The sequence below is a fragment of the Columba livia genome, chromosome 26, assembly GCF_036013475.1.
Source record: "Columba livia isolate bColLiv1 breed racing homer chromosome 26, bColLiv1.pat.W.v2, whole genome shotgun sequence".
NCBI classification, from domain to species: Eukaryota; Metazoa; Chordata; class Aves; order Columbiformes; family Columbidae; genus Columba; species Columba livia.
Genome location: NC_088627.1, coordinates 2,140,977 through 2,164,944, shown reverse-complemented (window position 1 = coordinate 2,164,944; position 23,968 = coordinate 2,140,977). Strand labels below are relative to the sequence as shown.

At 51.0% G+C, this 23,968-nt stretch overlaps 4 protein-coding genes across 7 annotated transcripts; 1 reads left to right on the top strand and 3 right to left on the bottom strand.

The window, feature by feature from the left end:
• Positions 1-79: 79 nt before the first annotated feature.
• On the bottom strand, positions 80-6,504 carry MEAF6 (MYST/Esa1 associated factor 6). 4 transcript variants are annotated; one of them, XR_010468136.1, is made up of 8 exons: positions 6,328-6,504; positions 6,084-6,199; positions 5,917-6,004; positions 5,477-5,522; positions 4,660-4,852; positions 2,010-2,067; positions 1,341-1,374; positions 80-879 (listed from the first exon to the last, which is right to left on the bottom strand). XR_010468136.1 is itself a non-coding variant. In XM_065041461.1 (8 exons), exons 1-8 carry the CDS (start codon positions 6,421-6,423, stop codon positions 871-873), a joined length of 612 nt encoding a protein of 203 aa, XP_064897533.1. In that variant the 5' UTR covers positions 6,424-6,498; the 3' UTR covers positions 80-870. The 4 variants fall into 4 exon arrangements, 3 of the variants coding, with proteins under 3 accessions (XP_064897533.1, XP_064897534.1, XP_064897535.1); XM_065041461.1 differs by lacking the exon at positions 2,010-2,067 and adding an exon at positions 2,171-2,200 and having other exon boundaries at positions 6,328-6,498; XM_065041462.1 differs by lacking the exon at positions 2,010-2,067 and having other exon boundaries at positions 6,328-6,498.
• A 1,712-nt stretch (positions 6,505-8,216) lies between these two features.
• Positions 8,217-10,236, bottom strand: SNIP1 (Smad nuclear interacting protein 1). The gene is made up of 4 exons (XM_065041240.1): positions 10,079-10,236; positions 9,910-10,000; positions 8,917-9,509; positions 8,217-8,481 (listed from the first exon to the last, which is right to left on the bottom strand). The coding sequence occupies exons 1-4, from the start codon at positions 10,234-10,236 to the stop codon at positions 8,217-8,219; spliced, it is 1,107 nt and encodes a 368-aa protein (XP_064897312.1).
• A 54-nt stretch (positions 10,237-10,290) lies between these two features.
• Positions 10,291-14,161, top strand: DNALI1 (dynein axonemal light intermediate chain 1). Its single transcript, XM_065041460.1, has 6 exons — positions 10,291-10,503; positions 10,640-10,764; positions 10,844-11,013; positions 11,555-11,733; positions 12,010-12,174; positions 12,917-14,161. The coding sequence occupies exons 1-6, from the start codon at positions 10,423-10,425 to the stop codon at positions 12,950-12,952; spliced, it is 756 nt and encodes a 251-aa protein (XP_064897532.1). The 5' UTR covers positions 10,291-10,422; the 3' UTR covers positions 12,953-14,161.
• Positions 13,854-23,534, bottom strand: GNL2 (G protein nucleolar 2). Its single transcript, XM_005509649.3, has 16 exons — positions 23,307-23,534; positions 23,138-23,222; positions 21,927-22,021; positions 21,474-21,613; positions 20,605-20,789; positions 20,093-20,159; positions 18,693-18,851; positions 18,015-18,128; positions 17,616-17,744; positions 16,878-16,982; positions 16,609-16,767; positions 16,355-16,462; positions 15,616-16,049; positions 15,053-15,132; positions 14,249-14,352; positions 13,854-14,034 (listed from the first exon to the last, which is right to left on the bottom strand). The coding sequence occupies exons 1-16, from the start codon at positions 23,368-23,370 to the stop codon at positions 13,885-13,887; spliced, it is 2,178 nt and encodes a 725-aa protein (XP_005509706.2). The 5' UTR covers positions 23,371-23,534; the 3' UTR covers positions 13,854-13,884.
• Positions 23,535-23,968: the final 434 nt, after the last annotated feature.

Genomic DNA, 23,968 nt, shown 5'->3' with positions numbered 1-23,968 from the left:
AGCTACCACGAGAAGGTGGAAGGATTCCAGCAACGTCTTCATAAAACAGACGGAGAATAAAAAAGCACTAGGAGTCAAATTTTGAACTGAACAAAGCGGTAGAAGAGAGACAAACACGTAACTTTTATTGTTTATGTACAAATGACAGAAGTTTGTATTAAAAAGAGAATCCACCCAGCCTCAAAGATAGGAAAGAGCAAGAGGGTTCTGAGCTCCAGCCTTCCCTGCAGCTAAAAGCACTGCATGAGTTTTAGGGGATGGTGGTGGGAGAAAAGGGTTCACCACCCCCTTCTCTGCTTGAGTAAGAATCAAAATCAGCTGTTCCACAAAATGAAGAACCTTCCACTTTGCATGGATTAAAATAAAGAAACCAAAAGTCAATTTGTTAACTATACACTTTGGTTTAAAAAAAAAGAAAAAACCCAAACACAACACCAACAAAATACACACCAACCCCCAAACAAAAATTAAACTACAAAGCTAAGTATCAGCAACAAAAGTAATCTAAGCCCTACAACACGGATGGACGTACTGACTCATACCCCGGTTCCAGTGGAGAAAGAAACACCCCCATGGGTTTGCAGAGGAGGGGGCGGCAGCAGCAGGAGCAGCCAAGTTGAGGAGCTCCCGGCGGAGGTGGAAGTCGGAATCCCAGCTGCCGCCGCTGCTGCGCCCCCTGCAACCGCGGGGACCGACACACGATGCGCAGGACATGGCCCAAGATTTTCTCCCCCCCGTTGAGTTCTTTAGAGCGAGCGGCTCCGTCTGCAGAGCGTGGGCAGAGCTGCCGTCCTGCTCCTTCAGCCCACCGGCGGTTTTCTCAGAGGGGACTCGTGGACCTAAACCCCAGCGGCATCGGCACCCGTGACTCTAGTAGTCCTGCGGAGAAAGGCAACGACAGGCACGTTACGACCCTTCCGCCTCCAGTTCTGCGCCAGAGCTGGGATGCTCAGGCTTCTCTCATTTCTACACACCATTAGTTGCAGGCAAAACAGAAAAGAGATATTTACATTCCAAAGAAAGGACCCTTTAAAACCTCAGTGCAAGAGTGCATCAACTCAAACCAGATGCTCTTAATGCTCCAGATCATGACAAGATAATAAGACACAAACCAGCTTTTTGCATAGGACTTGACTGCGACCTCGCTTCATAACAAGCCGGCCTGGGCTCATTTACTGTTAAATCCACAAGACAATGCTTATTTCATACCACGATACTCCTCAACCATGAAAACAAGGTCTTGAATTACAGCAGAGGGAGGCTCGGTAAGGGTGGGAGTCAGCCAGCCACACGAGTCTAGAGATGAGCAATGAAAACAAGGACAGAGCACTGATACTTACGGCTCTTGGCTTTTTGTTTAACTTGAGATCAATCCTGTGGTTGGAAAGATAAGAGAAACGTCCATTTCAATACATTAAACCAAGACCAGAGTTCAAAGAACCAGCTACTGCATATGGCACAGGCTACAACAAAGACTATTTGGTTAATTCAATCCACATTCTCAATTCGGCTGAGCCAAATCGCTGTCCCAGTGGTACTGGACCAGAGAGCAGCAAAGAGACCGAGAGTGGATTCTTTATTATTTGCCAAAATGCATATTCCGGCCACTCACAAAGAGAGTTAATAAAGGTTCGGAATAAAAATCAGAGGGGAGTTACACAGCATAAAGAGCTCAGGTTAAATACGCATGCTCTACGTTAATTTGTTAGATGTGTAACTATGCCACGGGTAATTACTCAGACATAGTGGTAATGGTTATTTACTTGGAATAGCGATAGGCAGGAGTTTAAGAGGACAGGGATTACATGAGGCAAAGGTACTGAGTTCATTACAGTTTTCCAGCAGGAAATATCCAAGTCTACACTAATCTCCTTAAGCAAAGCCAGAAGAATCAGTTTTTAAACTACGATTTTTAAGTTAAAAAGTTGATATATTTTAAAAACGAAACGGAAAGGTAAAGAAGAGTGAAGTTAATTTAATTTTGCTGAAGTTATTAAATAAAATGTTACCTCCATCACGCTTTTCTGTTTTTAAAAAAAACTTCCCAGCCTAACCTAATATACATACCTACAATTAAACAGATAAACTATGGGTTAGAAAGGTCTCAAAAGGCACATCGGTGTCTACACACTAACAACACAGCACAAGTACTAATTCAAGTCAAACTTACTCAAAGTCATAATCAAACATGCCAGACGGGCTGAGGGGCAGCATTTGAAAGGAAGAAAGCAATAGAAATTAATATACTAATGAATTAAATAAATTAGTTGATTAGCCACCCTAGCGAGATCACTAAAAAAAAAATAATAAAATTAAATTTTAAAAAATAATAAAGCCAGTGTTCAAATGCCATAAAGTTCTTCAGGTTTCTTAAGCAGAGCTGGGCACAAAAAGCTCCCCAGATGTGGGAATGCAGGGTCCCCCCGGCCGCGTTTTTGGGAGCGGGGGTGCCGGGGCAGAGCGGTTCAGTGCACAGGGAACCCCACTGGGTGGGAAAAGCCCCGAGTGTCCACATTGTGACAGCAAAGCAACGCTGGTCCGGGACGAGCACCCGACCGACGCTCATCCTGCCCCTCCGCAGCCCAACGGGCAGTTAACTGGAGCTAATTACAGCCTGGGGACAATCCCACCCCGGTGTCGCCACTTTGGACAGGACTTGTCACCAGAGCAGCTGCGTTTCCTCAGCACTGGGGTTCTCGGTGGAAACAGTTTTGCTTCCTCCTGAAATACTTTTTAGCCACGAAAAGCGCTGATAGAACAGAAAACGCTCATCTTTGTGTTCCTGTGGTGGCCCCGATAACGACACTGTGACTTCCAGCTGCCTCCTGCGTTCAACCGCTGGGACGTCCCCAGTTCGGCCCGTTCCCACCAGTTCAGCCCCGTCCGAGCCCGTTCCCCCCGCTCTCACCAGCACAACCAGCTCCGCACAGCAGGGCCCAGAGCTCGCACCTCTGCTGGCACATGGAAGAGCTTCTCAGCAAAAAGAAACACCAGGATTGCCTTATTTTTGAAATAAACATCATTCCAATGCACTCAAGGAACAGCCTCACGGGCCTCTCGCGGTCTGCCCCGTTTTAAGCGCTCAGCTCCGCTCTCAACAGGCTGGGGCTGCTTCACCCTTTGTAACCCAGAGAGACTTGGAAATTGCTTGGTCTCCTACCAGTGTATAGGGGATGGATTGCCAGTAACGGCATGCAGAATTTTACCAGTGTTTTTATCACAGACAAACTTATCTTTTAATCATCATCTATCCGTCTGGCCATGCCAAGCATGACAGAGCCTCAGTTCCTAACTGCAATGTGGCTGCGTCCCTCGGGGTGACAAGAATCGCTGTCCCAGGGCGGACGCAGGAGAGACCCCAGGGCAGCAGGACCTGCGGGTGCAGCCGCCTCGTCCCGGCGCTCCAGTCCAGGTTATGCAACCAACCCAAAGCATTTCTATCATTTCCAGCATTTTCGGTGCACCCCCCGGCGCCTGCAGTGGGTTGGTTTGCTGGCCGTGTCATCTCTGAAACAGCACCTGTCTTAAGCTGTACTCCAATTTACAGCTTATTTCTCAGAACTTGCTTAAAGGTGTAGGTTCTTGTCTTATTCCCAAACTTCTTGCCAATTATCTAAAGGCAAAAATAAAGAGTTTTGACCCGCTTTGTGTTCCCAAAGGGACACCCAGCACTTCAGGATGTCGGCCCAATTAAGACTGTAGGAAGAAAATTCTGATCTAAGAATTAAAGATACGCTAGCGGCTCAAAACCTAACGAAGGAGAAAAAGGAGTTAAATGTTTTCCAGGTGCTGTACCTACCTCTGCATCTCCCAAACCATCCTGCCCCCAGAAACCTGCACATTTCCACCATTTCTCTTCACAACATTTTTCTCTTGTAATTGCATGGGACGGGCCCCTAAAGCGGAAAGCCCACCCGTACATGAAGCCAACAAGTCAACGTTAGCAAGAACGTTTGATTTTTAAAAGCTCCTTCACTCTAATAATGTTTAGGCACCAGTTCCAGCAATCATTTCAAAAGGGGCTGTGTCTGCAGCGTCTCCTCTCCCTAAAAACGTGGATTTCCAGGGATTATTTCCCCGTGGGGAGTGACTCGCATGCCCTGTCCCTCGGTGCAGGGCACCGGGTGCGCAGCAGGTTGTGTTGGCCCATGGGGAGCATGGTGAGGCCGGGGGTTATTCCAGATTTGTGAGCCCCCAGCCCCCGACGCTGCAGACAAACCTTCAGGGGTTTGTCATCCCAGGTCACCATGAAGAGTTCGGGAAAGCTTCATTTCGGGCGAGTTTGAGGTGAACGTGACAAAGCAACTCTTCCATGTGACAATCAAAAGAGACTCAGTTTGGGGCACTGCAAACTCAAAGGGCTTGGAGGGGAAATCTGAGTGAAGAGCGTCCACAACCCCCAAAACATTCCACTTTGCTCTTTCACCTTCTCTCCCAAAGAAAGTATTGACATTCCTGTCCTGTTTGGCTCTGGGGACGGCAGGTTGTGCTGCTGGGAGGGCCGAACAGGACACACACCACCGAAAAGCAGAGAAATGCCACAACAAGGACCTGAGCTGCTCGACATTCTGACAAATTACCGGTTCCTTCACACAATAAAGGTGATTCAGCAAGAGCCAAGCACTCAGAAGGCACAAGAAGGCTGCTGGTGCCACTAACCTGTGTCGGTTTTTGTTCTTCCGTTTTTTGTGGCTGCTGTGGTGGCTCCCGGACGAAGTGGAGGACGCAGCTTTCTGGGGCTTCACCCCCTGCACAGACCCATCCAGCTCCTCAGCGTCCTCCTGGTTGGGCTCGTTCTCCTGATTGTGAAAGTCTGGAGAAGTGTCACTTTCTGTGCCACTGCCCGGCTCCCCTGGAGCGTGACAAAGGGGAACGAGCACAAGGTTACACCCCAGCAAAGCCCCGCACAGCAGCGACCCCCAGGAACAGCGCCCGGGGCAGCAGAGACAGGCTGAGCATTACAGCACCACAGGTAAATAAGTGAACCTGAAGAAGAGGTCTGAAGCTGCCTCCTCAGCGGCTGAACCACCACGCTACAATTGCAAAAACATCTCTTACAATCCTGAACACAAGCGGCTCCTCCCCGTGTCACTTGCAAGTGACTCGCGGGCGGTTGCCTCAGCAATCCGAGCCTCTTCAAAGAGCACCGAGAATAAGTTTGATGCACAATAAGTCCTTGCTGAGCACAAAGGTTGACCCGAGAAAGGAAGCTCGACTTTACTTCTGTTCCTCCCAGCGCCACTTTGCTGACCTGGAGCGCTCGGGAGCCCCCGAGCACGGACCCACGCGGGGGCAGCACGGACCCACGCGGGGGCAGCACGGACCCACGCGACCGGGGCAGCACGGACCCACGCGACCGGGGGCAGCACGGACCCACGCGACCGGGGGCAGCACGGACCCACGCGACCGGGGGAGCTGACGTGTGGGGAGAATGCAGCTCTTCCCAGGCTCTGAGAGAAATTAAGAAGTGACTTACGCTTCTCAATGAGCTGGTCCTGGACTCCAGCTAACGCACTGACCGCCTAGAAACCGAAAGGGGTGTTAATGAAGGCAGGAATTCGCTTACCCCTTTTCAAATGCTCAAAAGCCACAGAGATCACTGCACAGGGAAAGACACGTCAGGCTTTTGCCTGGAAGGGCTTACGGCCCAGCACCAGCACAGCACAACGGGGGTCGAAGCAAAGAGAAAATGACACGGGTGGCAGTGACAAGTGTGTGACACAGGTGGCTCTTGACAGCGGTTCCTTTCACCTCTCTGGGCACCAGGAAAAGGGGTTTGGAAAGAGGCTGCAAGGGGAGTGAAGATGCTCGGGGTCGGGGCTTAAATGGAAAACTGGTCCTGCAGCAGCCCTGGCAACCAGGAGGCGCAGGGCAGGATGGGGATGGGGACGGACACAGGGACAGCCTGGCACTCACTGCTGCCGAGGTGACCGAGGACTTGCTGAAGAGCCGTTCAGCCTCCTTGAACTTGCGGTTCCTGCGGTCGTTTTTGCTGTTGGAGTTCCTGAAACGGAGAGAAGCAGCATGGCGGGGGCCCGGCGGGCGGGCGGCACCGGCGGCACCGGCAGCGTCCCCGGACTCACTTCTGGTTGGTGAGGTAGCGGTCCCAGCCGCGGATGATGTTCCCGTACATCTGCGTGTCCTCCAGGTAGCTGCCCTCGAAGGCGTAGATCTGCCGCTCCAGGTTGGCCAGCGTCTCCTGCCGGGCACAGCGCGGCCATGGAGCGGGCCCGGCGCGGCCATGGAGCGGGCCCGGCCCCCGCCCGCCCCGGCCCCGGCCCCGCCGCCCGCCCGCCCCGGCCCCGCCGCCCCGGCCCCGCCGCTCACCGCCAGCTCCTGCTTGCGCTTCACCAGCTCGGCCAGTTCCCGGCGGGTGTCGGGGATCTGCGGGGGCCCGCCGGCCTTGGCGTGCAGCGCGGCCATGGCGGCGGCGGCTGCGCGGGCCGAGCGGGGCGGGGCGGCGGCTGCGCTGCCGGGAGGGGCCGCCGGGGGCAGCGCCGAGCGGGACCGGCCCCGCCGCTCCGCCCCGAGCCCGCCCGGCCCCGCCCCGAGCCCGCCCGCCGGCACGGGGACCCGCGCACACGGCTCCGGGGCGGCCCCGGTGCCCGCCGGGTGTCCGGTACCGAGCGGGGCCGCGCCTGCGGAGCGTCCCGGCTCTGCGCCCCCGCTTCGGGCAGAAAAAGCCGGTTCGGAACAGCCATCGCAGCCGCTGCCACCGAACCGGTCGCTGGAGCTGCCGCCGCGTCCTGCTGGAGGGAGCGGCCGCTCTGACCGGCCCGTTCCCGACCCCCCCGGCCGGCCCCGGTCCTGCCCCGACCCCCCCGGGTATTTGCCGTTTCTAAGTGTGAACCGGGACGAAGAGCCGGGGCACAGAACGAGCCCCTGGGGTGCGGCACAACCCCTCCGTGCTCCCCACTACACAAATCGCCCACTCTCTTTTTATTAGTAAACTTATTCGGTGTCTCTAGTACTGAAATGAACACTGGAAGTTCATTGGCTTTGGGGAACAGTAAAGGAAACAAAAAAGGGACACTAGAAAAATATTACAACTAAATTAAGGGTTAAATTTACAAATTCTTTATTTAAAAATCCCTAGAGCATATATAAAGGAGATCCTCCTAGTCAAAACTCACTCTGACCACTGCTTGAAAACTGGCATCAGTGCCCCATATTTACACCATCAATGCTGGAGCCCGTGGATACAAAATGCACCACTTGTATACACCAGGTATATACACAGCAGGCAGGGAGAGCTCCTGACCACAGTACAGTGTGGGAAATATACATTTCTTATACCATAAAGCAAACCATGGGGGGGAGACACCCAAAAAACAGGCAAGATGCAAGTACTTTCCATGAGCGGAATTGTCTTTTCTCTTCCAAAAGCATCGTTTTCTTTGACGGGGGAGAAGACTATTTTAAACAAGAGACAGTATATGTTTTATAAAACTTAAATAGTGCAAACTCTGGTTCAAACACGTGACCACAAAAAGGGTATTTATGTGTGACACGAACAAACCAAGGAGGCAGAGCTGCTCCTCGAATGCTGCAACACACCCCGGGCAGACACCGACCCCCTCCTCAGCCCCAAAATCCCAGTATTGTCACCCCAAATCCAGAAGCATTCACGTCCACCCAAGTGACCCTGTAATTCCCAGGCAGCGCATTCCAGCGCAGTGTCCGTCCCTGGAGGGTTTCACAAGACAAACGACCTGCCGGGGAAACGCTCCTGCCTAGAACTTCTAACAGGGAAAGGAATTTGGCCAACTCACCAAACGACACGTTACAAAAAGCACCGGGTTACTTTCTAACTAGTATTTCAGTTAAGTAGCCTTTTCAAAGGGCTACAACAAAACAATTAATGAAAATAATTTAACATTCGCCATCTGCGTTTCACACCCTTCCTAGAAGAGGACAGTCTCTTAACATTTGTGAGTATTTCCAGCATCAGAGCGTTCGCATCCAGGTGCTCTTCTGCTCGTCGGGGCAAAAAAAGTGAAGAAAACATCTGTATTCCCTGGTATGCAGAACTATCAAAGATGAATAATCAGTGAAGTCCCCCAAAATAAACCACGAGAACAGATCAACAACAGAAAAAGGACTTTAAGGCAATAAGAGGCGTCAGTGCTGCGATGCTCCAATGTTTACAGCCCAATGCACGGGCAGCTGCAAAGACTTGCTCTCCCCTGCCCCCTCCCCGGCCTCCTCCTCATCCGTTAACTGTCAGACTCTTCCTCCTTCTCCTCCTCATCATCATCGTCCTTTGCGTTGGCCTCAGATTTATCTGAAGATTCGTGGAGAAGAACGTATTCCCTGCTGCTGAACCCGAACTTCAGCACGTCCTTCTCCTTCAGTTCGTAGTAGCGCTGGGGCTCGATGCGCTGGTTGTTGAGGAACGTGCCGTTCCCCGAGCCCAGGTCGATGATGTAGGGCCTGACGCGGCGGCCCACGGTCCCGTCGGCACGCGTGTACTCCACCAGCCTGCCAAAACAAAGCGCACCCGCTCAACCACAACACACACAGAGAACGCTCTCCAAAATCCCCCCGTGACGCCGTAATCGCGGTTCCCAGCGCTGCGGATCAGCCGCCTCCGTTGTGAAAACCCAAACGAATAAAACCTCTCCTTGAAATGCTTGTTCTGCCAATTACACCTGCTGGTTTATTCCAGTTTAGATGATCAAACCGTTCTGTGTTTAACCCTGCTGGGTTATCAGCCTGACTCAAAGGCTTGTGGTTACACGAGAAGAGTGACAGATATTTCTGATTTCTAGGATGACATGCAGCAGCCAAACATAGATTCCCTCTCTCTCATGTACTCACAGCAAACTCATACCCTCAGCTGGGGCTGTTTGTGTGTTTGCTTTTCCCTCAAAGCTCCTGAACGCTCCTTTCGGAGTCGCCGCGGCGCGTACTCACCGGTACTGGAACACGGCGTGCTGCTTGGAGCAGGACGGGTGGTCGATGGGGATGTCGGCGATGCGGCGGTGCCTGCCCAGCAGATACGCGCTCTGCCTGTGGATGTACATGACCGGCAGAAACTCGTCGTTTTTGAAAGGGTAGAGGCGCCATCGCTTCTTCGGGATCCGAGCCTCGGGGGGCTCGCTGTACTTAATCACAACCCCTCGGAAAGTGTTGGCGTCCTCTAGCAGCGCGCCAGACAGTTCAAAGTTTGGTTTCTCCTTGCTGACAGGAGCTTTTTCTTTAGGTTTGTTGTCAGGTTGCCTGAGTTCCGGATTCTGGTCGACGCCGCCGCCACCCTCGTTATTTTGTCGATGCTCCCGTCTTCTCTCGTTGTAAAACTCCCTCTCCGCTTGCTGCTCACGGATGTTCTGAACATCCCTCTCTCGCTCATGGCCCCGAACTCCGGGCCTCTCGTTTGGGTTCTTCCTCCGGTCTGGGTGGTCTCTGTGCCGCTCTCTGTCCCCGCTCCTGTCTCTCCGGTGTTCTTGTTCTGTCGGGTGTCTCTGCTTCCGCTCCTCGTTTCCTCTGCGACAATGATCATCTCGCTCCTGCAACCAAGAGCCGCTTACAGTGATGTGTTCAGAACCAGGATGAAAGAGCAGCGAATCTACCTCGGCTCGTAAGAAACGCACAACCCTACACTTGGAAAACGTGCGCTCGGGCGCGTTCCGTGCGGATCTGACGCAAAGCGAGAGAAACTCGTTCCCTCGCCGGGTGACTGAGATTCGTACAAGCGGCGCTGACCAACGCGGGATCGGCAGACGGCGGCCGCGTCCCCCGCTCCCGGTGCGGCGTGACCGGGCAACCGCGCCGAGCTGCCGCCACAACGGAACAGCCGGGGAAAGGGGCTTCGTACCGCGCTCGGCCGAGCCCCGCCGGGAAGGGCCCGCGGCCCCGGTGCCGCTGGGCGGGCCGGCCGGGCCCCGCTGCCCCGGCGGCGCCATTTACCTGCTTCACCTTCACCTGGTGCGGGCTGCGGCTCCTCCTGCCGCGCGGGGACCGGCTCCTCCGCCCCGACCGGCTCTTCCTCTTGGGCGATCTGGAAGCCAAGGAGAGCGGGATGAGCCGCGGCCGGGCCGGGCGCAGCGCGGGGCCCGCAGCCGCCGGGCGGCCCTACCTGCTGCTCCTGCCGCGGCTGCCCTGGCGCGACCCGGCCGGCGGAGACTGGCTGCCCCGGCCCGAGCGGCAGGGGGAGCGCCGGGGGCTGCGCTTCTCGGCCTTCACCGCCGCCTCCCGCCGCCGCCGCTCCCGCCGCCGCTCGGCCGCCGGCTCCATGGCGGCCACAAAGGGAACCGAGCGCCACTTCCGGCCCGCACGCCGCCGCCCGTAAGCACTTCCGGCGGAACGGGTGTGACCGGCACCGCCCCCCGGGCGGTTCTGCACCCGCGCAGAGGCGTGTCCGGCCTGCGCACGCGCCCTCCTCACGGCGCCGTCTCCATAGCGACCCGGGACGCAGCCGCCATGATCCCGCCGCCGGACTCGCTGCTGCGCTACAACCCGCCGGTGCTCGTCACCCGCCGCACGGAGAAGCGCTCCGCGGGGGTGAGCGGGGCCCGGCAGCCGCCGCACGGGGCGGCGCTCCCCGGGGGTGAGCGGGGCCCGGCAGCCGCCGCACGGGGCGGCGCTCCCCGGGGGTGAGCGGGGCCAGACCGCCCACCGCGCTCCGCTCTCTCCGCAGGCCCACCCGCTGAAGGGGACCCCGCCAACGCCCGCCGCCGCCGGGCCCGTCCCGCCGCCGTCCCGCACAGCGGCCGTCGCCGAGAAGCCGCCGCAGGAGCTGCTCAACGCCATCCTGCCGCCGCGGTGAGCGGGGCCGGGCCCGGGCGGACCGGGCAGCGCTGGGCCGGGCCGGCCCGTTGACAGCCGGTGCTTGTCGTTGCAGGGAGTGGGAGGAGGACACGCAGCGCTGGGTGCAGGAGGTGTCCAGCACGCCCAGCACCCGCGTGGACGTGGTGCAGCTGCAGGAGCTGCTGGACCTGCGGCTGCGGCAGCGCCAGGCGCGGGAGACCGGGATCTGCCCCGTGCGCAGGGAGCTCTACGCGCAGTGCTTCGGTCAGCACCGCACCGGCACGGCGCCCGCGGGACGTTCAGCACCGCCCAGGGCCGTGCGGGGCACCGGGGGCTGCCCCCGCACCAGCCCGTGCCGCTGCTGACACCAGCAGAGCCATCGGCTTTTATACAGACAGATCGTCAAGTGCCTACACATCATAATAGTAAAAGATGCAAAGATTAAAATTCCCCTAGTTGTACTTAATCCAACAGTTAACTAACTTAAACCACCGTGTGAGAACTCGTGGTGCTGGTCAAATGCTGATGCTGGCCTGGCTGAGGAGGCAGCTCCTGGGGATCTTCACTCTGCTGGGGGTTGTTGTTCAGTATCACTGCTGTTACCATAGATTCTGTACCCCCACTCCACTTTTATTTGCTAAAACTTGATGCTAGAGCGGTAACGTAACAAAAAAAACTATTACTACCTCTAGTAAATCCACGTTCCTTTTGTGGTGCAGAGAACAGGTGAGAGACAAGAAGCCCATTCCCACACAAACGTACAATAGCTGCTCTAACGAGGTGGTTGTACTCTTTTTCTTTGAAGATGAATTGATCCGTGAAACTACAATCAACTGTGCAGAGCGAGGGCTGTTGCTGCTCCGCGTCAGGGACGAAATCCGGATGACAATCGACGCTCACCAGACGCTGTACGAGAGCAGCGTCGCGTTCGGCATGCGGAAGGCTCTACACGCCGAGAAAGGCAAAGCTGACTTGGAAAAAACAGTAAGTTGGGCTGTCAGACCCATAAAGCAGTTTTCTGCAGGTGATAGAGCCTAATGTAACATTTTATATGTAATATCCTTAAGTCACTTATTTCCATTTCCACTGGATGGCAGTAAAGCTCAAAATACTTGTCCTACTGTCTTCCTTGATTGCACTTCCTAACTCGTCTGCTTTGCATCTGGAACACTTTAAAGACTGTACAAGATACAGTTTCGTCCCATCTTAACTGAAAATCATTAACAAGCAAAACGTGAGAGATCTGTGCTCTTCTCCAAGATTGCAGAGCTACAAGAGGAAAAGCGGGAACTGCAAAGACAAGTGAATGAGCAGAAAGCGAAATGTGAAGCTATCGAAAAACGTGAAAGCGAAAGGCGACTGATAGAAGAGAAAAAACACACCGAAGAGGTTCAGCTCCTGAAACAAATAAATCAGCAGCTGAAGGTAAAAAAATAGGACTTCTCATTTTTTTTAATTAGATCAATATAAAAACAATTTCCTTCTTCGGGAAGATTGTGCTTTTGCCTTCTCTGCTTCCTCGCTCAGTCAGCGATTGGTCAACGCTAATAAACCTGATGATGGCAACAGCAGGTCAGATTAATTGAATCTTGACCGTACACATTGGGCAAGGAGAGAGCAGAATTCGTTCAGAAAACGACCAATTGTTGTAGCCAGTCCTGGAAGCCTCGTGCTCTGCGCGCTCCCCCAGCGCAGGGAACTCCCCCATCAATCTACTAATTGGCCGTCAAGTTGTCTCAGGAACTGAAAAACTCACTGTTCCCAGCTACTTTTGTCCCAGAGTTGGTTTGTGTTCCAAATACTCAATTTAGCTAACACAGTCCAGCCTGAAATCAGAGATTTCAGACCACTGTTTCAACAGCTTTTATTTAATTTCCTCTTCAATGCTTTACATTATAAAATGAGCCTTTCATCGTATGGAACCAAGGCCAGCGCTTTTCTTCTCAGAATGCAACAAGTGTGCATGCCAAGAATGAAAAGCTAATTTATAAAACATGTAGTAAGGAATCAAATAGCTCATGAAAAAACCCCCAGCCTGCTTCTCTTGTGAAGTATTGCAGCATCCCTCAGCTCCTCGCTTTGAATATCTAATTTATCGCTTTACAGCAATGCAGTTTTATTTTGTAGGTTGAATCTAATTTGACTTACTGTCTCATTTGTTTTTCAGGCCCAACTTGAAAGCATCCTTGCACCAGCTAAGTAGTTTTTTGTTGTCCTCCAGGCAGTGCTCAGAAGAGCTGGCAAAGCAAGAAGTTTGCAATTAGTGGCAAACATTTGTCTTCATAAAACAATCTTGAATTTTCACTTACCGGTAACTGTAATTGTATTCTTTCATCCTTTTTCTCTTCAAGAGCTTTGTTAATTACTGCACGATCTTTCAGTGCCACCTTTGCATTCAACTCCTTTAGCAGTGAAGCTGAGACTGGCCTGGTGGTAATACACTAGATGACCTTCAAAGCAATAAACTAATACATATTTTTATATGCAAGCATCTCTGTAACATTATTACTTTGAAAATGCAGAAAATTCAGAAACAATATATAAAGTGTCCACTAGAAACACAAGTCACCTTCACCGAGAATCGAATGGCAGGTAATCTCAGACAGGTATTTGGAGGGTATTTCCTTGAGTAGGTGTGAACCGTACATCCAAATCCCTGTCAGAACCGTTGGTGGTCACCTCGGATGGGCAACACGATTGTTCCCCAAGAAATGAGGGTGCGACACCATTCCAAGCATCAGCTTTTCAGTGGAAGTGACTGAAATCGTTACTTGAGGTACCTGTGTGACCAGCTGGTTGTATGCAGCAAGCAGAAAGAGAACTGGCTGCAGGCACATGAAAAACTCACAAAACTAGTTTCCAGGAAGAAAAAAAACCCCAACAAAACTACCACCACTGAGCACTTCAGGATATGTTCTGCCAGTGCAGTGTTCCTGGCCTGAGATGGCGATGTGGAAATACCATCATCTCCAGTTGCATAAAGGACTTTCAGATGATGCAGAAACAAAGAGGGAGATGCTACTCCTGGGAACAAGACAAGTCAAACCAGGCTTTGAATGGGAACTGCAAGTTTTATATTAAAAAAAGCCACTGCATACTAGAGCTGTTTTATGTAAAATTTAATAGAATAAGCAGTTACTGCCTGTGTTTGTATTTTTTGTGCTTTGATCTCTGTCCCTCCAAGCCAGTTTTTTTCTTGTTCTTATTCTTATTTTTCACGTTGTGAGTTTCATAATACCGGACTCCGACTTTCTTGGAGCGCTGCTGCCTCTCAGCTCGTCTTCTCTGCAAATACACACAAAACGCATTAGTAAATCCTCAGTATCCACAGCCTGAATTTGTTTGCGTTATTTCATGTTGTTCACTTTGCATTCCGCACGCTTTAAGTAAAATAATTTGAAACAAAACGTTACTGATGTGTGTATATGGACATCAATATGGAATCCACCCGCTGCCCACCTAGTTCCAAACTGTCCCATTGCCCAAGAACCACACTCACTTCTTTGGATGTAAGCTTCTTGCACGGCTGTTTACCCGAGTGGTCATCATCATCATCATCATCTTCCTCTTCTGCTTTCCTTTTTCTTTTCTTCTCTGTGCTGCCTGCGAACAGCAGAGATCACATACTCAGGCATCTCCCAAAACAGCGTGCCAAACTTAACACTGGGTTGACCATCCTATCTACTTCAGCAAAGCATTCCTTTGGTCGTATTTTAACAGCTTCTACCAAACAAACCCATAAGTTTCTTACCAGAGAATCACTGGCTATTACTATAAACTGCTTTCGAGAAGCCAGTTGCTCAAAGCCCCGAAGTCCAGAAGAATTTCATAGTCTTGTCAGAATAGGGCTCTCCCATGCGATTTTGCGTTTAATCACACTTACTATGGAAACCGAAACCACAGATTCTTGACGTCACCACAGTAAAACCTACAGCCTGAAGTAGCTCTGGGCTTTTATAATGTTGTAAACCCCTTCCGCTCCCTCTGTGTAACATTACACTGTGTGGGATGGAAGCTGCTCAGACTGCAACCCATCCTCAGCACCATTCTTTTGGAAACACAACATCTTTATCTTAATTTGCTACGAGAGGGATGTGACTTACTGTACAGACAGGGGTTCTACAGAAAGGCTACAGCAAGGCCATCAGGCAGCCCTTCGGTGAGCTATAGAAAGATTTAAATAGCTCTGGGGGGAAAAAACCCTTGCAATCAGGAGCTAAGGAACGCTTATTCCCTTAACTCTCTTCTGTTGCTTACAGGATTTCTAAATGTAAATGAAGAACATCTACTAATCCTGTTTTACCTCCGACTTCAGTTTCCTTGGGTTCCTCACACTTCTGCATGGATTTCGCAAACACTTTTTCAGTCAGCTGCTTAGGGATTCTACAAAATAAGCAAAAATGTTGTAATATCAGGAACAACCTCCCCAGGGAAGCGGTTGATTCCCCAGCACTGGACACTTAAGGGTGCTGGGCCAGCTTGTCTAGACCAGGCTTTTGTCAAGAAAGGTTGGACCAGGTGATCCTTGTGATCCCTTCCAACCTGGGATTCGATGATTTTATGATATTGCTACCCAGAACGTCGACAGATTTCTAACCCAAAGCTTAAGAAGCAGCTTTCCAAAACTGTAAACATTTTCAATTATGATGGCAAATAGGACTTCTTGGAATGATGTTTCAAAACCAAACTGCTGCTTAACCAAAGTTCAAATACCTATGGCTTAAGTAGGTAAGCCGTGGCAACTCGTGTGTGGCAACACAGAGGAACTAGTCACACAAGCCAGGGATGGAGGGAAATGGCAGCAGAGCCACATTAACCCAGTTTCCCTGCTGTGGGATACCCGAGCCACCGAACAGGTTCAGATACCTTATTGCCGAGAATCTCTTGGCTTTGGCTTTATCCAGAAATTTTTTGTATTTTGCAATCTTCTCCTCCAAAGCCTTAAGAACTGTCTTAGAGCTCTCCCTGGCACCTGGCACCGCCAACTCCGACTCCTCCGCCACTGAATCCTGATGTGGCTCATTTTCCTCTTTCTCCTCTTCCTGCTCCTCCTCTCCAGCAGAATCACTGTCCGTTTCGTCAAAGCCTGGCACATCCACAGGAACCAGGTCTTCTTCTGAGAACTCAGGTGCCACATTAATCTTCCCAAAGTTCTGCCGAACGTGTGACATGAGTTGCCTCATTTCGGTGTTTGTATTATTCTTCTGTTCTGCTGGCTCCACACTTGCTGCTACTGACTCTGGGGTTTTCTCCTCATTATTATCTTGGCTTGATGTCACAGCTACTTCCAACGCAGTAGGCTACAATAAAGAGTGCAATGGATACATTAACCACAAAGTCTGCCCCAGCACCTCTGAGAGCGATCTCCATTTTATCTCTGGAAAAAACATAAGATGAGATGCTTGTAAAATGGCTCAGACATCTCCGCGAAGAACATTGCTACCTAATCCTCACCAAATCCGAGTGCACCTGAATCACCAGACTTGGGCAGCACCCAAGATGTACACTGCCAAAGTTACATGGCACTCCAGGAAAAAAACAACAGCGAATACTATTAGGAAAACTGAATAATACATGAGAAGAGGCATGAGCACCACATTCTTACCTGGGGACCTGTTTCTGCATTCGGTGGCTTCACAAAGAATGGAATTCTGCCTCTCTGCCAGTCATTGAGAACCATCTTGCTCACAGTTTGTGTGTCAGGTTCACCACCCTGAAAGAACCCAATAAGAATTTATGTCCACGTTTGCAGGACACACCACCTTTCTGTTACCCGTAAGCAACAGAAACAGTCACATTTCCCACGTTCATAACAGGCCACAGGCTCTTCGAGCCTGCAAATGCAGAAAGTTGTCACACCTTGAGCAGTTTCCCAGTCCTAGCAGCAAGTTTCTCAAGGAAGTCTTCAGTATCACTCCATGAATCAATTTTGTATGTCTTCCTGATGTACTCTGGCTTGGCTCTTTCCAGCACAGCACTAATGTGATCTTCAGGGCTCTTAATCTTCTCAACTTGAACCTGAAAATGAACAGTAGAGTATCAAGTCTTTGCAAAGTGTGCGTTCATTCCTTTGAACCCGCCACACTGACAACAGCAAATATTTTCCCGCGTTTAGTGCAGCTACGTACCACTCCCTTCAGCACAATGTCTGTCTCTGAGTCTCCAGATGGATAAACTACACCTGGGCAGTCAATGAGAAAAATCCGCCGCATCAAGGTGATGTATTGCCACACCTGAAAGAGATCCAGAGTTCCCTGTGTCACCTCCTCCCACGCAGCCCTCGGGTCTGCTCTTCATGTGCACGGTTCTAATACACAGGAATTACCTTAGGAAGTTGGTATTAACGCACAGAAACACAACATAACTTGGCATTTTTGTGAGCCAGCCAAGATGTACTGCACCTTGCTCCTTCTGTGTCAGCCAATGCCATCCCTACGGCTTTCCATCAAACTACTAACTCACGGGACCAAGGTGAGGAAATTACCATTATGACAAACTCTGATATTCTCTGGTTTTCCTCTTCCACCATTCTTTAGTGATATTTAGAAGTAAAATATACAAGCTAAAAAAGAAGATTCCTGTAACTTTGTCTTCACATTTACCGTCACGTTCTTGAAGAACAGCGTTAGAAAACCAGCACGAGCAGAGCCTGAGAGCACAAATATACCCGATCATTGGATTTGGGAAAGCACAGACACTGAGCCAGGGCAGCTGAGCGTTCAGCTCCCAGCAGCAGAGCACAGGTCCCAGCGCCTGCACAGTACAAGTGCTTGGGAATGTCACTGAGCTCGTTTTACATGGGTTCTGCCTTTGACCATACACTCACATAGCTAATTTTTATCTTTAACGTAGGGATCTCTTCCTACCTTTGTTTCACCTGCAATAGGGGCCACATTGCAGACCTTCTTAGACCGTAACGTATTGATCACGGAGCTTTTGCCAACGTTCGGGTAACCGATGAAACCCACGCTGATCTGTTTCTTGTCAGAATGTAACTGTTAAGAAACAACACATCTTTTCAACACCACACAGAGAAAGGCGGATGGTCAGACCCACTTCTTCTGGATCTCCTCAGTCTGACAAACATTTTGAAGATATTTGAAGGAACATTTTCTCTCCAAGGAAGGGAACTTTAGTGAGGAGTCCTTTGCTAATGGAACCGCCATAGGAAAGCACAGCGAGCCCCAAACACTAACAAAATATAGCACTCCATGCTAAACACTCCCCAACAAACAACACCACAACCCCCCCAAATTGTTCTGTACCTTTCCAAACTGCCTTAGGAGCTGTATGAAAGCACCTTTGCCAAAAGGGTTCGTGAGGCTGGCGTGAAAAGCAAGTGTCGGGTACTCCTGGGAGAGGACAGCAACCCAGCGCTTCTGTGGAGGAAAACAGGACGTGGTGAGCGATCCTGCGCTGCAGAGGCGCCAAAACAATCTGCTTCCGAGCACAAGTACACAGCGTCTTCACTTTGGTCACGGATGTAACCATCTATGAAAATTGCTATGTAACAACCTTTGAAGCATTTCACCAACCCAACGCTAAAAGCACTGAGCATTGTTTTTATAAGAGACAAACAATTTCCCAAAAACGCCTTCACTGCTAGCTAAAGCTAATTAGTTTAGCAATTTAAAGCAAACCAGCTGTGGTGGATATGGATCTTAAGCGGACTAACATTTAGCATACTCTGGAGACATCAGCTGAACTGTTAATCCAGACAGAGGAAGTAGAGAATTTGTGGCTGGCGAGTGTTGCCCAACTCAGCCAAACTTGGACAGATTTACATTGTAATTGTTACTTTTACAGCAGGCAAGCAGAGCGCTCCCATTGCTCCGGTTACGTTACGCCCTTTGAGACAGCATGAGGACTGGCAACAGAATTAAAGCAGAGGCTACAAAAGGAACAAAGAAGGCCCGAGGAATAACAGGCAGGACTGTGCTTACAGTAGCCCAGGTAGGAACAAGATCACACTTGTTCAGGACAAAAATGAGATGTTTCCAGTGTTTCTCCTTTTTAAGGTAAGATTCCACATGAGGGGAGCGAGTGCCCATGGGATCCCTGGCGTCAAGAACTTGAACAACAACATCTGATGAGTCTATCACCTAAAAAACAAACATGCAGAAGGAAAGGATTTTACAGAAAGCAAGACATCTATACCTTCAAAATGAAAACCAGTAATTTCCTAAACTACATCACTAATTTAAAAACCTCGTATCCTCCACAAACAACTGTTAGATCCCCACGGACTAGAGAAGCTCAGAGCAACATGCACTGACCCTCCACACCCTCCCTTCCCGAAACCCCCCCGAGTCAGGCTGGATTGCTGAGCAGCTCTGATCTGTTCGTGTGCACCAGGAATTGCTCGTAGCGCTCAGGAAATGCTGCACCCAAATGGGAAAATCCACTGCTTCAGTAGACAAAAACAATGCTCGCTATCCATCCTGCAGCAATTCAATTCTGCCTTTTCATAAAGGATCACGACATAAAGTGTGTTTTCTGGATCAATATGAAACGCACACCAGGCAGGAACCTGCTGTTAACCCGCGAAGCAGCTACAGCAGGGAGCTGTCATTTCGTGCACTTGTTTCACAGCTAGTTCCTGCACTTTTGGCAGCATCTTACTGAAATCTGTTTTGCTCTATTGTTCCCAGTGCTTTAAAATCCAAGTGAAAAGGTTTCAAGCTACATTCAGAAATGTAGCTTGAGCAAAAGCTCACGCAAGTGCATACCTAACAGTCATGGGGAGCACAGAAACTGTTCTTACAACCCTCATTCCTTTTCAGTTTCCATTTTTCTAGCAGGCAAGGTGACTCACAGGGAACTGAGGCGCAGCACCTCCCAAAGACAACCCTTTTTAGCCTAAAGAAACCAAAGACTCTCTGACTGGTTGGTTTATTTGTGGTGAAGCCAACACCCTCACTCTGCCAGTCCATCCCTAGACCATAGATGGATGTTTGTTCCAGTGGATAAGAGCTGAAGAACTGAGCTGAATCAGGCAGAAATCTGAACATTAATCTCTGCTCCCTCTACAGTGACTGTTCTCAGTTCCCGTTTACGTTCCAGGTCAGTACCAGGAAAAGGCTGCGCGGTTCCTAGTCAGTCCATTCAACGAGGTTGACGGGAAAGGAGAGGGAGTGACAAACTCAGGACATCTCTGCCTGAAGAAAGTCATTGAATGTTTCCAAGAAACTTTACAGCAAATTCAATTGTATCAAAGCTCCCCAACGGAGCAATAAACGGTTTTCAGAGCTTTTCTGAGTATTACCGTACAGGATTTCCAAATGCTGTGCTGAAGCACCTGACTTCACAAAGGCTGGGAGACAGACCTGACTCTGCTGCTCACCTTGTAGAGCTCACCCCAGATTCTCTTGGACTGCCCCTTCTTAAATATTTCCTCTTGTGCTTCATCCCTGGAAGTGGATTACAGAGACATCAGCACCCACAATAACAGGTTACGGCGTTGTCTTCTCTAAAGGAGAGGAGGCCCAAGCGACAGCCAGCCAGGATTCTGCTCCCCTCCCCCTGTCCTGATTGCCCAGCTGCAGAAAGAACCCACCAAACACACGATTCCCCCATCTGCCCACTGCTCATTTCCCCACCCAACCCAAAATGTGAGCTTGGAAATATTCTGACACGCAATAGAAAATGAATTAGGAATAAAGACAGAAGGGTCCCACAGAAGCAAGTTGGGTTAAATACACAGGGACAAAACAGGATTAGAATTTCCAAATTCAGCTACTTTCAATTTCCTTACTCCTCGTACAGTAACAGCATCAATGGATGTACTAAGTGCTTATTTGAAAATAAAGGTGGCTTTTCTGAATTTAAACAATGGATAACTTCCTTTCTGTTTACCTTACACCAGTGTCTTCCGTCACCAGGTCTCGGTCCTTGCCCTGATCGTACGATCCCGAGGAGGCTTCGGCGTTTTCCACCAGGGACTGCACGTCGCTGGCAGAGAGATTTGGCCTTTTCCTCTGCGCTTTGGGGCCAAACGTCGTTTCAAATGTTTCTGTGTCAAGAATGTGAACCCTGGAGGTCTAAGGAAAAACAGGTTGGTAAAAAAAACCCACAAGTGCTGTTTTTTCCCCATCTCTCATGACATAGTGAACGAGACCTTAGCTCCTCACAACCTTGCAACCTGTGACAAGAGTTACAGGCCCTTTCCTAACAATGTTTGAGCTTTCCAGCTTAATCTTTGAGAAACATAACAGTGGATATTTAACAAGCAACAAAACACATTGCACTTGCCAGAGAACTACGCTCCAGTTCCCTCAGCGTAAATTATGTCAAATGTAATTAAAGGTACAATGATGAAAATTTAGCTGCTATCTTTGATCATTTCTTATTTTTCTAACAAGTGCACCATTCTTGACAAATTCGCAGATTTTTGTCAGGGGTAATTACAATCAAGACTGTAGACTTTAAAGCCTGTAATGAATGCCAGCTTTTCCTGGAACTGCATCCAATTCATTGCTGAAAGAAGTTATTTGTTTTTGTAATGCACATTTTAGTTTCTTATAACTTTCTCCTTAATTTAGGTAATATTTTTACGACATAAACCTGGAAAGCTTCCATGTGAAAAAATAGCTAGCAAGGACCCAAAATAATAGTTCAAATACCAGGAAAGAAACTTGGTAATAACTAAAACTAGGTGTACAAAAAATGAAAGGTTGCGTGCACAAGAATTGCCCATTCAAGATAAAAACCACCGCAGCACTCACGTGAGGTTTAATCCGATCATAGAAAAGGGACATTGGCAACTTTCTCTGCTTCATGACCACTTTGTAAGGATCTTTCATGACTGTTTCCATCTCTTCTTGAAATTTCTGCAGGGATGATTGCTTGATCACACGAGTATTTCCTGTGTGTCAAAACAAATATTGCACCTTATCACTCCTCAGCTTAATGGCTTCAGAGACCCCAGCTACACTAATAAAATATTAATATTCTATCTGGAATAAAACAGTGACAAAATAATAGGATTTGACTTAAGACAGCCCCCAAACTGGCATAAACAAGTCAACCCCTTTCCTTCCCACCACTTAAAGAAGATTTTTAAACTATTCTGTCCCACACAGAACCGCGACCACAATTCAGGAAGCGAACACACAACATCCAACAGTTTTTACGTCTGCAGAGTCGGAAAGTTGAGGGGGAAAAACCCCAAAACTCACCAAACCATTTAATATTTGGTTCCACTCTTGCCACTGTGCCCGGTGCCACCGTCGACTGGTACTGCAGAGGCTTAATCACTTTGCCGTGTTTGTTCCTATGGGAGAAACAAGCAACCGAGTCAGTGCCCGCAGAGCACCCACCCCCAGCGCTGCCGTTCACCGGACCAGCAGCCCCTCCACACCGCCCAGAGACCCCCAGGGCTCCTTCCTCTGGAAGCAGCGCTGCCGCTCACCGCACCAGGAGCCCCCACCCCAGCCCCACCTCACAGTATCACAGTATGTTTGGGACTGGAAGGGACCTCAAAAGATCATCCAGTCCAATCCCCCTGCTGGAGCAGGAACGCCCAGGTGAGGTCGCACAGGAACATGTCCAGGCGGGTTGGAATGTCTGCAGAGAAGGAGACTCCACAACCCCCCTGGGCAGCCTGGGCCAGTGTTCTGTCACCCTTACTGAGAAGAAGTTTTTTCTCAAATTTAAGCGGAACCTCTTGTGTTCCAGCTTGATCCCATTACCCCTTGTCCTATCATCGTTTGCCACCGAGAAGAGCCTGGCTCCATCCTCATGGCACTCACCCTTTATATATTTATAAACATTAATGAGGTTCCCCCTTAGTCTCCTCTTCTCCAAACTAAAGAGCCCCAGCTCCCGCAGCCTTTCTTCATAAGGGAGGTGCTCCACTCCCTTAATCATCTTCGTTGCCCTGCGCTGGACTCTCTCCAGCAGTTCCCTGTCCTGCTGGAACTGAGGGGCCACAACTGGACACAATATTCCAGGTGTGGTCTCCCCAGGGCAGAGCAGAGGGGCAGGAGAACCTCTCTGACCTACTGACCACCCCCTTCTAACCCACCCCAGGTCCCATTGGCTTCCTGGCCACAAGGGCCCAGTGCTGGCTCATGGTCATCCTGTTGTCCACCAGGACCCCCAGGTCCCTTTCCTCTACACTGCTCTCTAATATGTAATTTTCCAACCTATACTGGAACCTGGGGTTGTTCCTGCCCAGACGCAGGAACCTCCACACCACCCAGGGACCCCCGGAGCCCCATCCCCTGGAGCGGGAGCCCCGCGGTGGCTCCCGGGGCTGCCCTGCGGCGAAAGGGGCTGAACACACCGGCACCAGAGGCCAGGCTGCCGGTCTGTGCCCAGAAACTCGCTCCCTGCGCGGCCCCGAAGGGAAACCGGGCACACGGAGCCGCCTGCGCCCCGCGCTCACCGCCGCTCCTTCTGCCGGTACATGTTGAGGCGCCGGATGGTGGCTCGGTCCCGCATGTTGTTTCCTCCCGCGCCCCCCACGCGATCTGCGGAGACAAGACAGAGTCAGGGCGGGCCCGGTACTGCTCAGCTCGGCCCGGTCAGAGCAGGCCCGCGACCCCCGCACGAACCGGGATTGGTGCTGGCGCGGGAGGGGTTGATGGTGCTACGGCCTTTGTAGCGCGGCTTCACCATCGTGCCGAGCGGGGCCGGGCCGAGGAGAACCGGGAAAACGGAGAACACCGGGAGAACCGGGAGGCCGCTCCGCCACACACGCCGCACCAGCCAGGAAGCGGCGGCACAAACGCTTCCGGCGTGCGGGTCGGCGGGATTACGCACTTCCGCTAAGCAATCGTCCGGCGGCGCAGGCGCGTCAGGTTGCCCTGACAACCATGTGTAGACCCCCCCCGGTCGCCATGGCAACGATGGGGCCGGTCTGGCCCACCGCCCCGGTGCCCCAGTTTCCCCGGTCCCCCGGTTCCCCGGTTCCCCCAGTTCCCCGGTCCCCCCGGCCCGTTCGCAGCGTGTGATCCGGGCCATGTTCCCACCCTGGGCACCGCCGGCCCGTTCCAAGCGGCGAAGGCCGCAGCGAGCAGGCGCTGGCCCCGGCGCCGCCATTGTCCGTGAGCGCTGGTTGTTCCAGACACACAATTAGAATCATCGGGCCCTGGTTTTTTTTCCCCTGGGTTACCAGCTGTGACTTTTTAAAATTAGAATTTACAACACTGGCGTTTTTCTATGCATGTAGAGAATTGTGTGGACAGTGCGGAAACCTAAGTCAAATTATATGTCT

What these genes read in the sequence shown, in the direction of transcription:
- MEAF6 (XM_065041461.1), bottom strand. Translation starts at nt 6,423, where the DNA reads ATGGCCGCGCTGCACGCCAAGGCCGGCGGGCCCCCGCAGATCCCCGAC. An exon ending in CCTCGGTCACCTCGGCAGCA is followed by an intron (nt 5,523 to 5,916) that starts GTGAGTGCCAGG and finishes TTCGGTTTCTAG; the next exon opens with GCGGTCAGTGCGTTAGCTGG. An exon ending in ATGTTTGATTATGACTTTGA is followed by an intron (nt 1,375 to 2,170) that starts GTAAGTTTGACT and finishes TTCCAACCACAG; the next exon opens with GATTGATCTCAAGTTAAACA.
- SNIP1 (XM_065041240.1), bottom strand. Translation starts at nt 10,236, where the DNA reads ATGGAGCCGGCGGCCGAGCGGCGGCGGGAGCGGCGGCGGCGGGAGGCG. An exon ending in AGCCGCGGCAGGAGCAGCAG is followed by an intron (nt 10,001 to 10,078) that starts GTAGGGCCGCCC and finishes CTTGGCTTCCAG; the next exon opens with ATCGCCCAAGAGGAAGAGCC. An exon ending in ACCAGGTGAAGGTGAAGCAG is followed by an intron (nt 9,510 to 9,909) that starts GTAAATGGCGCC and finishes TCTTGGTTGCAG; the next exon opens with GAGCGAGATGATCATTGTCG.
- DNALI1 (XM_065041460.1), top strand. Translation starts at nt 10,423, where the DNA reads ATGATCCCGCCGCCGGACTCGCTGCTGCGCTACAACCCGCCGGTGCTC. An exon ending in AACGCCATCCTGCCGCCGCG is followed by an intron (nt 10,765 to 10,843) that starts GTGAGCGGGGCC and finishes TTGTCGTTGCAG; the next exon opens with GGAGTGGGAGGAGGACACGC. An exon ending in AAATAAATCAGCAGCTGAAG is followed by an intron (nt 12,175 to 12,916) that starts GTAAAAAAATAG and finishes TTTGTTTTTCAG; the next exon opens with GCCCAACTTGAAAGCATCCT.
- GNL2 (XM_005509649.3), bottom strand. Translation starts at nt 23,370, where the DNA reads ATGGTGAAGCCGCGCTACAAAGGCCGTAGCACCATCAACCCCTCCCGC. An exon ending in ACGGAAGACACTGGTGTAAG is followed by an intron (nt 20,160 to 20,604) that starts GTAAACAGAAAG and finishes ATCCACTTCCAG; the next exon opens with GGATGAAGCACAAGAGGAAA. An exon ending in ATGCAGAAACAGGTCCCCAG is followed by an intron (nt 16,050 to 16,354) that starts GTAAGAATGTGG and finishes TCTTTATTGTAG; the next exon opens with CCTACTGCGTTGGAAGTAGC.